Below are 11,256 nucleotides of genomic sequence, written 5' to 3'. Positions count from 1 at the left end.
GCCTTCACAAATCTGCATTTACTCACAAGTGTCGATAAAAAACTACAAAAACAAATAAAATGCGCAACAATTACGTTCATTTACATTTACAGTTTTAATATTTCAGAATTAGTCTTAATGTATGTCAATAATTATTTTATCATCTCGCTGCAATCCGAAGGGAGTCTTTGAAAGGTTATTCCATGCCTTGTATCCGCCTAGCCAAAGTGTTGCTGAGATTGCATAACCATATAAATTAATTAATCGTAGCCATTTTCTTAAAAAAAAAAAAAAAAAAAATGAAAAAAATGACATCGTTTATTCACACAAAGGCGTCTCTGTCCGATATTTTCTCGTCAGTGATCTGAGAAATGTTGGAGAGATCGGAACTCTTGGTCTCGGAAGATAAGGTTGATCGCTGTGATTGGCGCGAGGGCCGGTAGTATCCGGTGTACAGCGTCCTGCTTCTGGTTCGCGGGGTGACGTATGACTTTGAGGCGTTCGTGTACACCACTTTGCTGTGAATAAGGATACGCTTTATTAGTCGTGTGTATCCAACGTCCCTCAAAAAGTTGTATTGATAACACAACGCAGATCAAAAGACATTTGTTTTTAAATCCAGATAAAGATATTTTTTTCCTGAACTGAGCTACAGCACTTGAGTAAATGAGTGTTTCCCCACAGCCTGAAGTATAACTTCTAGATTATGGTTGCTTTCTTTTTGCTATTATTCGCACATTACTGAGGTTTTACAGCAATGCATACATACAGTGTAATAATAACATCAATGTAAATCAATGTAATCAAAATAATCAATGTAAACATGTTAATTGTGGAATCAGTGTCCCCATCGTACATTTGAGGGAATAGTGACCATGTTAGAGGAGGATGGTGTGGTAAATTAATGTTTTCAGAGAGTGCACATGTTACTGCGGTAGACATGATCCTGCAGTGGAGGTCAAGTTGTTGCTGTGCTGGCTCTGTCTGCTCATGAGGTGGATGTGTTGGTGGTTTTTCGTTTAAAACTCACGGTTCTGGGAAGAGGATTCTGAACACAGTGACCAAATAAAAAACGGCGCCAACCAGGATGAGGAAGCTTCCCACCAACCCCAGGAAGAGAGGAGTGCCTATGTCATACCTGGAGACAAATGACAGACGATTACTGAGAAGACAAGTACAGAGCTGTTCACGTATAAGAGCTGCATTCCTCTATTTGTGTCAGTAGTGAATGTAAAAAAACAGTTGTAATCATAGGTAGCATCGTTTCATTTTCTCCGGTGAAACTAAGGGAAATATTTTCCCCTATTTTTCTGAAAGTGCAGTATCATACTGAAAATGTATCTTCATGCACGCTGCAGATGAAAATATTTAAAGAAAAGAGAAAAACAAAATGAGAATAGCCATATTTAGATAAATATACTTAAATATAAATACATCATTAGATATAAGCTTTATGAATGTATGCTACAAGAATTGATGGCGTACCTTAAGCTTGTGGGGTCGAGGTTTGGGTTGAAGGCCGTTCTTGCGATCCTGTTTATGTATAAGCAGTATCCAGAGATGTCAGAAATGCCTGCATGGAGAAGAGGTTTCATCCACACTCAGACGTGTTGAGAGGGAAAACACGGGCCTGTGGTTTCAGTAAACCTGCCTTAACGATGCCAACCGCCTACTCACCTCCGACGATGTGGAAAATAGCGCCCGAGAAGAGGACCTTGTCGTTGGTCTTATCAGTCCACCCGATGTAGGTGCACTCCATCCCCACGAAGGCCAGTATGGCGCCCACGAACCCCAGACCCAGCCCAGTCATCAGTAAGCCTCGGACTCCCTGGATGTAGGCTGCCCAACACAGAACCACAGATACAGCCAGCATTAACCCATTAATGTCCAGACTTTCCCCAGAGATTTCGTACATAAGGATCTATAGTCACCCAAAAAATATTCACAGATGGAAAAAGAGTGGTAGAGACTTCGGGAACTTTAGTTTCTCACAGGCTTAAATGGGTTAAGGGTCCAATGTGCACAGTTCACATTATTACACGCTTCCTAAGGCAACATATACCATTCATAAACATTACTAATTCTGCATGACTAATACTGATATTTCATTGCTATTGTTATAAAAGAAAAGTAGTTACCACCATCAAAATAATAATAGTATTCTTTTTGGCTGGCATCCTTCCCATATCAAGGAAAACTTATGGAGATTGCATTTATTTGAACTATTTATACAGCTGGATTATTATGAACAGGTCAGGTTAAATCCCTGGCTCAGAAAAACAGTGGCAGTGCCTCCCTCTAGGAATCAAACCTGTAATTCTCTAAAACATACATTGAATAAAGAAATTTCCTTAACTCTGACTAAAACATATTAGCCGGCGCATAGTTAACTTGCACTAATGCTTTAGTAATGTTGCGTATTTACTCACTGGTCTGGTAACAATGTTAGCCTGGTCTGACTGTTGCTCAAATGAATCAGGTTATTGCATTTTAATTTCTCCTGTATTGTTAAGCTGTTTGGATGAGAGAGTCTACTAAATGTATGTTATGTAATATAGTGTAATGCATTAAATTTACATCTGTCCATACATCCAAATGTTTTAGTTTTTCTCATTAATTGGACTCTTGAACAAGGTCACCTTGATCAAAACAGTTTCTGTCTGATAGAGAAGTTAATTAATCATTTATGTCCGTTGGTTTCCTAATTGCATGATCGGACCACAGGAGTGACCACAGGGGTACCTACGCGTCACAGACCACAGCACAGCGAAGTCCCTGCAGTTGACCACTGCGGTGGAGTCGATGAAGCAGTCCTTCCACAGGTTGGACCAGTACCAGGCCACTTTGATGATGTTGGACCCTCCCAGGCCTCCGATCTGGGAGACCCTCCAGTAGTCCATGGCCATGGTGCAGGACACGAAGAGCCAGCCCAGGGTGGATATCAGGAAGCCTAAAATCTGGAAGAGCCTTTTCTTCATGCCTCCGGGCCAAAAGGAAGCTTGCCTCTTCGGTGAACGGGGTCAGAAGGACAGTGCTTTTTGGAGGATATCCTGAGGGGGCCTGTCTAATGGTTCAGGAGCCTCACCGGGTGGGCTGCTAATGCTAAACCCACCAGCAGAATCAGTAGAGGCTCATGCTAAACACTTGCCTTCCTCTGCTTTTGTTTTGGGAGGTGGTTTTATTGACACTGGAGCTGGTGTGTGTAGTGTCAGTGTAGTGGGACCTGGGGGGTGAGAGGAGGGTGCTTGTTTGCTGTGATTTTCACTGTGGCTGCTGTTTACCGTCAACTTACCAGGCTGTAGGGTTGAGGTTATAAGGCTTAACAACAGCAATGACATTTTAGACAATGAGTCATTTACTAAAGAAAAGCCATAATAATAATCATCATCATCATCATCGTTGTCGTCGTCATCATCGTTGTCATCATTTTTTCCAGATAGCTTTACAGGCTTACAGAAGGGTACAGTGTAGATTCCAAGCAGGAAATGAAAAGTTATAGAATAACTTTTCACAAAACATGATGCATAGGCAACGTAGAAGTAACAAGTTCTCTTTATTTTTTATAAAGATTTTTATTGAAAATTTTTCAAAATTAAAAAAGTCTCTTTCTGAACTCCCGTAGGCAGGGGTTAAGTTGGGCTGGAACACCATCTGGAATGTTTTTAAATTTGTCTCAAATCATGAAAATCCAGTTAATTTCTCATATGCTCCAGTCTGTTTATTTTACTATCCAGTTTACTTGCTCAACCAGACTAGAGGATGCAGAAGTCAAGCGCATGCATGAGCTGAGTCAGGAAAAACAGAACGAACAATGCTTGACTGGGCTGCTCAGAAGCGGTAGGCCATTTCATTAGCTCTATTTAAACTAACTTCCAGAAGCAGAATCTTTCTTTATTTTTTCTTGCCCCCACCCATAACAAACAAAGGACCCCCCAAAAGAAAGGGAAAATTAAGCTTTGGGGGGGTGGTTACACATTATATTATGGTCGTAAAAAGTGAATGGCAGTAAATGTTCAATTCCTTTTGGGGCACACAGTAGCACTTCTTATTTGGCTAGTAGAAGGAATAAATCTGTGAACCATGCCGTTCTTTATGTTGCACCAGTACTTCTGCCCCCGGTCCCCCCTAGCCCTGAAGTGTCCCTCCCATCACGCCTGATGCTAAGAGCAGATAAAATGCCCTCAACATGGTTGTTGGTTGAAAGTTTCCGTTTCAAAGTGCGTTTTACTTTTAATTCAATGGCAAAGTGAAAATGGAAAGCAGGATGAGAGAGGAAGCTGGCCTTTTGGAGGGTAAACAGGATTTCTCAGCATTCACTCCATGAGCTTGAAATAGGCACACATGTAGGCTATTTATTAATGCAATAGCATCAGTAGATTTTATATGTTTTTTTTTTATACGTTGTTACTTACTTGTTCATGATGCTTTAGAGATGCATTTTATGTGCTTTGTAGACCTAGAAAGTTTAATTTTATTCAATTCTACTTTTTTAAAGTTATTTTTTAAAAATAGATCCCCACCTCCCAAATCCCAGTTTAACCCCTGTCAGCTTTGATACAGTACCCAAAAAGCAATTGTTTTATACTGTACGGCCACTCTAAAGCGTGAAATCATACTTGACAATCAAAGAAAGAGAAAATTTCTGGCCATTTTATCTAACGTTTCCCATCAATTACCCTGCTTTCTGTCTGAAATGATTTCTGGTGTATGTTTTAAGTATTCAGTTTATGAAACAGGTTGTACAGCAGCCTATGCACACAGAAAATACCGACAGATTCAGCAACAGAATAGGCTAATGTTGTGTCAACATCATAGCCTAAACATTCAAATGTGAAATTAAACTACCATCTAAAAGGATTGAATTTGCAGTATTTCCTAAAATGTTCTGTCAGAAGAAATAGTTCCAAAAGGCTCCTCTGTGTCTCCTTAGAGGAACCCTATCTAGTTCAGTAGTTCTTTGTCTGGCAAAATCTGGGAGCTCTCACACTCCACATCTACCATAGAGGTTTCCCCCGTGAAGACAAGCCAAAGAACCCTTCCAGAGCCTTTTGCACGTGGATGTTTGGTTAGCGTCGTGAACGCTCATTGTCTACAGCCAGAATTAAAATGATGCGATTGCAGTTCCGTGAGCAGTTCAGACGCTTTTGACCTCCTGCCCCGATCATGTGGCCCCACTTTGACCCCAGCGCTTTATCACACGTAAGAGTTCCTGTTTACGGACCTCCTGTCACTCCTGCTGCCGCTGGACAGAGAAGAGCCCACAGTGCTGCTGCCGCTGCTGCTGCTGCTGCTGCTCCCGCTGCCACGCCCGCTCTCCCCGGACCCGGAGGAGAGGTCCGACTTGGAGGAAAGAGAAGACTCCGAGGACAGCGCAGATTCCGAGGGGAGCTTGGGTTTGATGGAGAGCTTGGCCTTCGAGTAGAGCACGGACTTCTCATAGAGTTTGGACTTGGTTTCTGCCTGGGATGCTTTAGCCTCAGCGTCAGTCTCAGCAGGTCTTGAGAAGGACAAACAGAAGGAGAGAGAGCGACAGAAAACAACTGGACAATGAGTGACCTATAGTGCAGGACATGCGGCTGCTTTTAAAAGGATTGTTCACTTTCTGGGGGAGATTTCAGGGCTCTTTGAAAGTTTGTGAATTTGAGAAAAGTATATCAGGCCTTGATAGTTTTTGAAAATGGACATAGTCCTTGAAAGTGCTTGAATCCACAGTTGAATATGTTGTGCAGAAATTGAAATGGAGGTTTTTGCCTTGTGGTTCAATTGTATAGCTTTTCTGGATATGTTCTGGATATATAAAATATATGTTTTTTTCACTAATCTGAATTAATTTAGCATCTAATTAAACAGCTGTTGAAGCAACCTGGTCAGTGAACCAAAAACAAACTTAATTTGTGTTCCACATTGCTTATGAACTTTGGGAGTAAGTCAGCATAAGATTAGTTGATATGACCATGCAAATGTTCCAGCAGCCTAGCTAGTAAATAGGCTTGTCATGGTGTTACTTCCCTAAAAAAAAACAGTTTATAACGGTATTACCAGTATTACACTTTAAACTGATCATTGGACTCAACCTGTTTTCATTAGACTAATTGTCCTTGATTAGCAAGTGTAACAATCTGAATAATACACACAGCTTATTTACTGACATCATGTCAGAGAGATAAATGATAGGCCTAAATTCAATTGCGAAAAATCAGTTTTAATCACGAAGTACATTTAAGGAAAAAAGATACACCACTCTGTTAACTACCATGATAGCAAAATGATTTCATTACTCAACTAATAGCCCAATTGAGGAGAACTGGCTGTATCTGATGGCATTGAATGTTATGTGATTCTATACTCAATTCTCCATTTGATTGAAATATAGGTTGAAACCAATCATTTTAAGGGGAAGTTTCCTTCGAATTTTAAAATACTTACGGAAGTTCCCAGTGACCTGCAAGCTTTACAGTGGCTAGTACATAGGCATTGGGGGTTCATTTTTTTAAAGCAATAAAATACGCTCCAATACAACATTTAAGACAATGCTATGTTTCCAGGAACTGTACATATCAACACCTGTTAATAGTGTTTATTCACGCGTATCAACATAAATATCAGTTTTTATCTTGTGCTGGTACCTCCCTTCCCTTGAGCGCAGTGGTCTCAGGTTACATGTGCTGGCCTACAGGAAGTAGTTCCAACTGAAAATATGATTAAATGTAATTTTCTTGAGGGACAATTGTCTAAAATACACGCGTATAATGTCTGGAGACATAATGTCGTTGTACAAGGTGCTTTGTAGTTACTTGACGAGTATTTTCTCACTTTAGGCCACAAACCCCCAATGCCTCAATGTGAACCATTTTAAAGTGGTCAGAAACTTCTGTTAATATTGAAAGTGTGCTTAATCATGCACCAGAGCTGCTTGGGTCTGTACAAAATGTACGCTAAAACAGAAAGAATACCACAGTAATGCCAGAAAGTGAGCTACCCCTTTTAAAGTCTCTATTTGTAGAGCACTTAAAAAGTTTGTTTCAAAATGGAAATTGTAATTAAGGGAGTGACACACATGGTGTGGTAAATAAAGGAAACACAGAGCCATTTTCTGTAATTAAAGCACAAACTCCTTGTCATTGCTTAATGTAAACCTAATTGCTTGTTTTTAGCTATCCTTAGCAAGTGGCAGACTATATATTGGCCTACTACAGCTCTGACAAATCGAGGCAGACCAAAACATTTAGACAGGATCATATATACTCACGTCTTCTGGTTGAGAAGTTTCCGCACTGACACGCAGTAGAACACGCCTCCTGTCATTTCAAACATGGCCCCCACCCACCCAAGAAACAGAGGAGTTCCTAAATCGTACCTGTAAAAAGAGAGAGTACTTAACTTGACTTCCGCTTTCTGTGAAGCTTTCAGTTCAACCAGGATTGTCTCATTCAGTCCTGGAGGGCAACACATCTTGAGTCAATACACCTGATTTCACAGCATAAGCTCTTCCTCCATATATCTGAGTTGCAAAACTCTGCAAATTATTATTCTCAAAACTGCATCCTGCCAAGATTTAATCTAGCACTGAACCATATACTGTCTTGTTTTAATACATGCTTAAATGTATTGCTCAAAGTAAACAGCAAAGCTTCTTATAATAATAATAATTATTATAATTATAATTACAAATGTGCTTATTATAATTTAATGATCCCATTTGATCTTACTTCTGGTCTCCATAGAAGCGGTTCAGATATTCATCTGAAACATGGCGTGCGTAGACCACATAGGCCGAGAAGGACGACATCGCTGGAGTAAAAACGAAAAAAAATTAAGTATTGGTCTAAGGGGGAGATGGGTGTGTTTATGCAAATAAGGAAAAACATTAAATTTTTTTACACAACAATACTGAAACATGTAAATAAAAACTCGTTATAACATCATACAATTGAAATGAAATGTACACTGTATTGCATGCTAGGAGAGGCTCCAGCACCCCCTGTGACCCTGCTCAGGATAAGCGGTTATAGACAATGGATGAGTAGATGGATGGATTGAAATTTCAGGGAACGGCGTCATGAATTTGAAATGGTCCATTTACATGAATTGAGAATTTTGAGATATTAAGTTGTTTCAAGAAACATTGACGAGGTCCATTTGCTGCTCAGTTAGCAGATCTCATCAGTTCTTCCTTTTTTGTCATTATAATTCTCGTACTATTAATTTTGTATGAATCCCTTATATAATAACAGGCAAGTTTCCAATTAATATTATAGAATAATGCTTTAAAAAAACAGACGTGAGAAAAATTAACCTTTTACTTTATCTGTGCAATGCATTCAGAAATACTGTAACTTCCAGGAAGACCCATTTTAAATGAAACAAGACTAGGAAACCTAGTACATGGCTGGACCTAACACACATGATCCGGCCGACCAATGGTGTAACTTCATAACTCGGCCGACCAATGGTGTAACTTCACTCAGTCACTCACTCAGTCACAGACATTCGCATTTGTAGCGCTGGCCCCGCTGTTGCGGTCCAGCCAAAAAGATTGTGCTTAGACAGCTGAGATAAGGCACACCCTCAAATGTAACTAATGCAGCAGAGAAGACGAGACTTGGTGTGACCCTCATGTAAAAAATATTTTACAATCTGACTGCCAAAACATGTTTTGCAACAAAAAACGTAGCCCATTATTGTATTTGTGAGCTAGTTTTGCGCTCCTTCTTCCTCTAAGACAGCTTATTTGTTGTAAAAGGTCAGTTCAAATGCTGGGCTATAGCTAACATGTCAGTAGAGTGTGTGTTGTGGTTGAATTAAGGCCATTGAGTGGACCGCTCTCCTGAATGGTGCCCGTGGCACTGCAATTTGGGGGATGGTGCTGTCAAAGATCGGCCTCTCAGTTCGCCATGCTGACAAAAATGTATTCTCCTGCAAACTGCTAGATAGTTTGTTTAATCAGGGGGTGGCTTCGTTTTTAGTTGCTGTCATTTTATCTGGCGTGAGATGCGTTTGGTAGCCTGAGAGCACGAGACAGAGCTTGAAACATTTGTCTGACGCTAAACGAGTGATAGTTGGCGACCCCATTGTTGCCAGCTGTCGCGCAGTTTAGATTTTCGGGTGGAATACAATTTTAAATGCCTTGCGAGGCCTGCGATTAAACGGAAGACTTACCACTGATGATGTGGCAAATCCCCCCGGTGAGCACTGTGCGGTTCTTGTGTTTGTCTTTCCCGCCGATGTATGTGCACTCCATGCCTGTCAGAGACAGCACGAAGCCCAGCATTCCCCCAGAGAGCCCGATCATCAGCAGCCCGCGCACCGCCTGCACGTAGCCTGGAGATACATGCACACACACACGCACAATGCACACACAGACATGTACACACACACGCACACAATGCACACACAGACATGCACACACACACGCACACAATGCACACACAGACATGTACACACACACGCACACACAGACATGTACACACACACAAGCATGTTCATATTTGTCTTCTTTTTCCCACACCACAGTTAATTATCAAAACAAAGCACGCCACATGCTGTCTGGCAGAGCTGGCTTCTATCCAACTATCCGTGGGCCTCACACTTCCAGTTATGGTGAGTGTGATTTATGTGGGAGTGCTTTGGGGCCACTACAGCATTCTTATTTAGAGAGTCAGGAATGGCCTGGACCTTGGTTACTTCTCAACGTTAATGTTCACTTACACAAACTACTGACATGTAGGGCCTACTTGCATGTCCACAAACAAATATACAAATTTGCACACATGTACTCACAGAGACGTACAGTGCACACACTATTGATATGTGTGCACACGTGTATATACACATGCATATATATGTACACACACGGAAATCTTTCTCTCAAGCTTTGTATCTGTGTCTCTCTGGATTCCTACGTGCTTCATCTTTAGTGGAGGTTCAGAGACCCCCGAAAAATGGCACAAGAGACACTGCTAGTTTCAAATAGATGCATAATAATCTGACCCTAAATGGAGAATGTAAAATTATTGTGTTTTCTCATAATTGCATTGCTTCAGGCTCATTAATTTGACTTTAATATTGATTGATAACGTGACAATACAAAATAATCTTTTTTGTTACACTAATGCCACTTGCTCAATACCCTGTCTCACCCTGTCTCACTGAACATGTACACTGAATGGAGAACATTTCTTGAATAATGACTTTGTGGTCACAAACTAAAAGTATCACCTGAAATGAGGACTCATGGGAAATCTGTGAGATGACAGAAAATTCCCCAAATTTTCCAAGCCCAGCTACTATATTATGAGTAAATGTGTTTTCTGTAGCCAGCCTTTTCTGCAATGTAAAGAACCACATTACACATCCTGCATGACAAGGAAGCGCGTGTCACAAGGCTTGAACAGTGAAAATGAACCTGGAAACTCAATGAAGCCATAGACAAATCTGGATAAATCACAGAAACAAGAGCAAGTGCAAAAATAAGTGTATACAATTCTGCAGAACTTATAGAAGTTAAGTTATTATTCATTCTGTAGTCAAGCTGAACATTGTACTATATGCTGTATCATTTAATAGAGAAGGGAATCGAGCAAGGAGAGCTGAGATGTTGATTATAGAGGTGCGTTTTGAGTTTACGCTGTACGATGTTGCACTTTTAGACTGTAACCGGTGCAGTACCCACCTTCCACGGACCAGAGCACAGGGAAGTCGATGCAGTTGGTGACGGCGGTGGAGTCTGTGAAGCAGGCTCGCCACAGGCTGGACCAGTACCAGGCCACCTTGATGATGTTGGACCCGCCCAGCCCGCCAATGGCCGTGATCTTCCAGTACTCCATCGCCATGGTGCAGGCCACGAAGATCCAGCCCAGCACAGTGAAGAGGAAGCCGAAGATCTGCATCACCCGAACGTTCATCCTGGCCAAGAACGCCTTCGATGTCCCCGAGAGAAAGGAGCTGTCCTTCATCCGGTGGCTCCCGTCGTCCGTACTGCCGCGGTCACATCCTGCGTCACCGCTCAAAACTGCCACCCCCTCAGGTGTTACCCCTGGCCTGGGCGGAGAGGGGGGGGGGGAGGGGGGGAAGGCCTGGTCAGGCCCTGTCTGTGGTTTCGCTCCTCACATCTTGCTGGTGTGGGAAAGGCGACGTGCGTATTTTCCCAGGGTTTTTGCTCAGAAGCTGCTGATGCAGGCAGTGTGCTTCTCAGGTGGCAGCTGACCTTGCTGCGGGAAAAGGTTGTTGCCATGGAGACTTTCTCTCTTTCGTGACCTTTGACTTTCGTGAGTGGTG

At 41.7% G+C, this 11,256-nt stretch overlaps 2 protein-coding genes across 2 annotated transcripts; both read right to left on the bottom strand.

The window, feature by feature from the left end:
• Positions 1–268: 268 nt before the first annotated feature.
• LOC118214229 (claudin-10-like) lies at positions 269–2,957 on the bottom strand. The gene is made up of 5 exons (XM_035394003.1): positions 2,726–2,957; positions 1,657–1,818; positions 1,465–1,552; positions 1,010–1,117; positions 269–497 (listed from the first exon to the last, which is right to left on the bottom strand). Exons 1-5 carry the CDS (start codon positions 2,955–2,957, stop codon positions 302–304), a joined length of 786 nt encoding a protein of 261 aa, XP_035249894.1. The 3' UTR covers positions 269–301.
• Positions 2,958–5,172: 2,215 nt separating this feature from the next.
• si:busm1-52i16.2 (claudin-10) lies at positions 5,173–10,883 on the bottom strand. Its single transcript, XM_035394281.1, has 5 exons — positions 10,652–10,883; positions 9,139–9,300; positions 7,689–7,770; positions 7,229–7,336; positions 5,173–5,476 (listed from the first exon to the last, which is right to left on the bottom strand). Exons 1-5 carry the CDS (start codon positions 10,881–10,883, stop codon positions 5,173–5,175), a joined length of 888 nt encoding a protein of 295 aa, XP_035250172.1.
• Positions 10,884–11,256: the final 373 nt, after the last annotated feature.

Source organism: Anguilla anguilla, chromosome 15, assembly GCF_013347855.1.
Source record: "Anguilla anguilla isolate fAngAng1 chromosome 15, fAngAng1.pri, whole genome shotgun sequence".
In the NCBI taxonomy this organism is placed as follows: Eukaryota; Metazoa; Chordata; class Actinopteri; order Anguilliformes; family Anguillidae; genus Anguilla; species Anguilla anguilla.
This window is presented reverse-complemented; position numbering and strand designations above follow the sequence as displayed.

Bases quoted from the DNA above. Each gene is read 5' to 3' on its own strand.
- LOC118214229 (XM_035394003.1), bottom strand. From the start codon at position 2,957: ATGAAGAAAAGGCTCTTCCAGATTTTAGGCTTCCTGATATCCACCCTG. The intron at 1,553-1,656 runs GTGAGTAGGCGG...TTCTCCATGCAG, and splicing joins TATTTTCCACATCGTCGGAG to GCATTTCTGACATCTCTGGA. The intron at 498-1,009 runs GTGAGTTTTAAA...CCTTATTCACAG, and splicing joins AGAATCCTCTTCCCAGAACC to CAAAGTGGTGTACACGAACG.
- si:busm1-52i16.2 (XM_035394281.1), bottom strand. From the start codon at position 10,883: ATGAACGTTCGGGTGATGCAGATCTTCGGCTTCCTCTTCACTGTGCTG. The intron at 9,301-10,651 runs GTGGGTACTGCA...ATGTATCTCCAG, and splicing joins TGTGCTCTGGTCCGTGGAAG to GCTACGTGCAGGCGGTGCGC. The intron at 7,337-7,688 runs GTAAGATCAAAT...CTCTTTTTACAG, and splicing joins CGCTTCTATGGAGACCAGAA to GTACGATTTAGGAACTCCTC.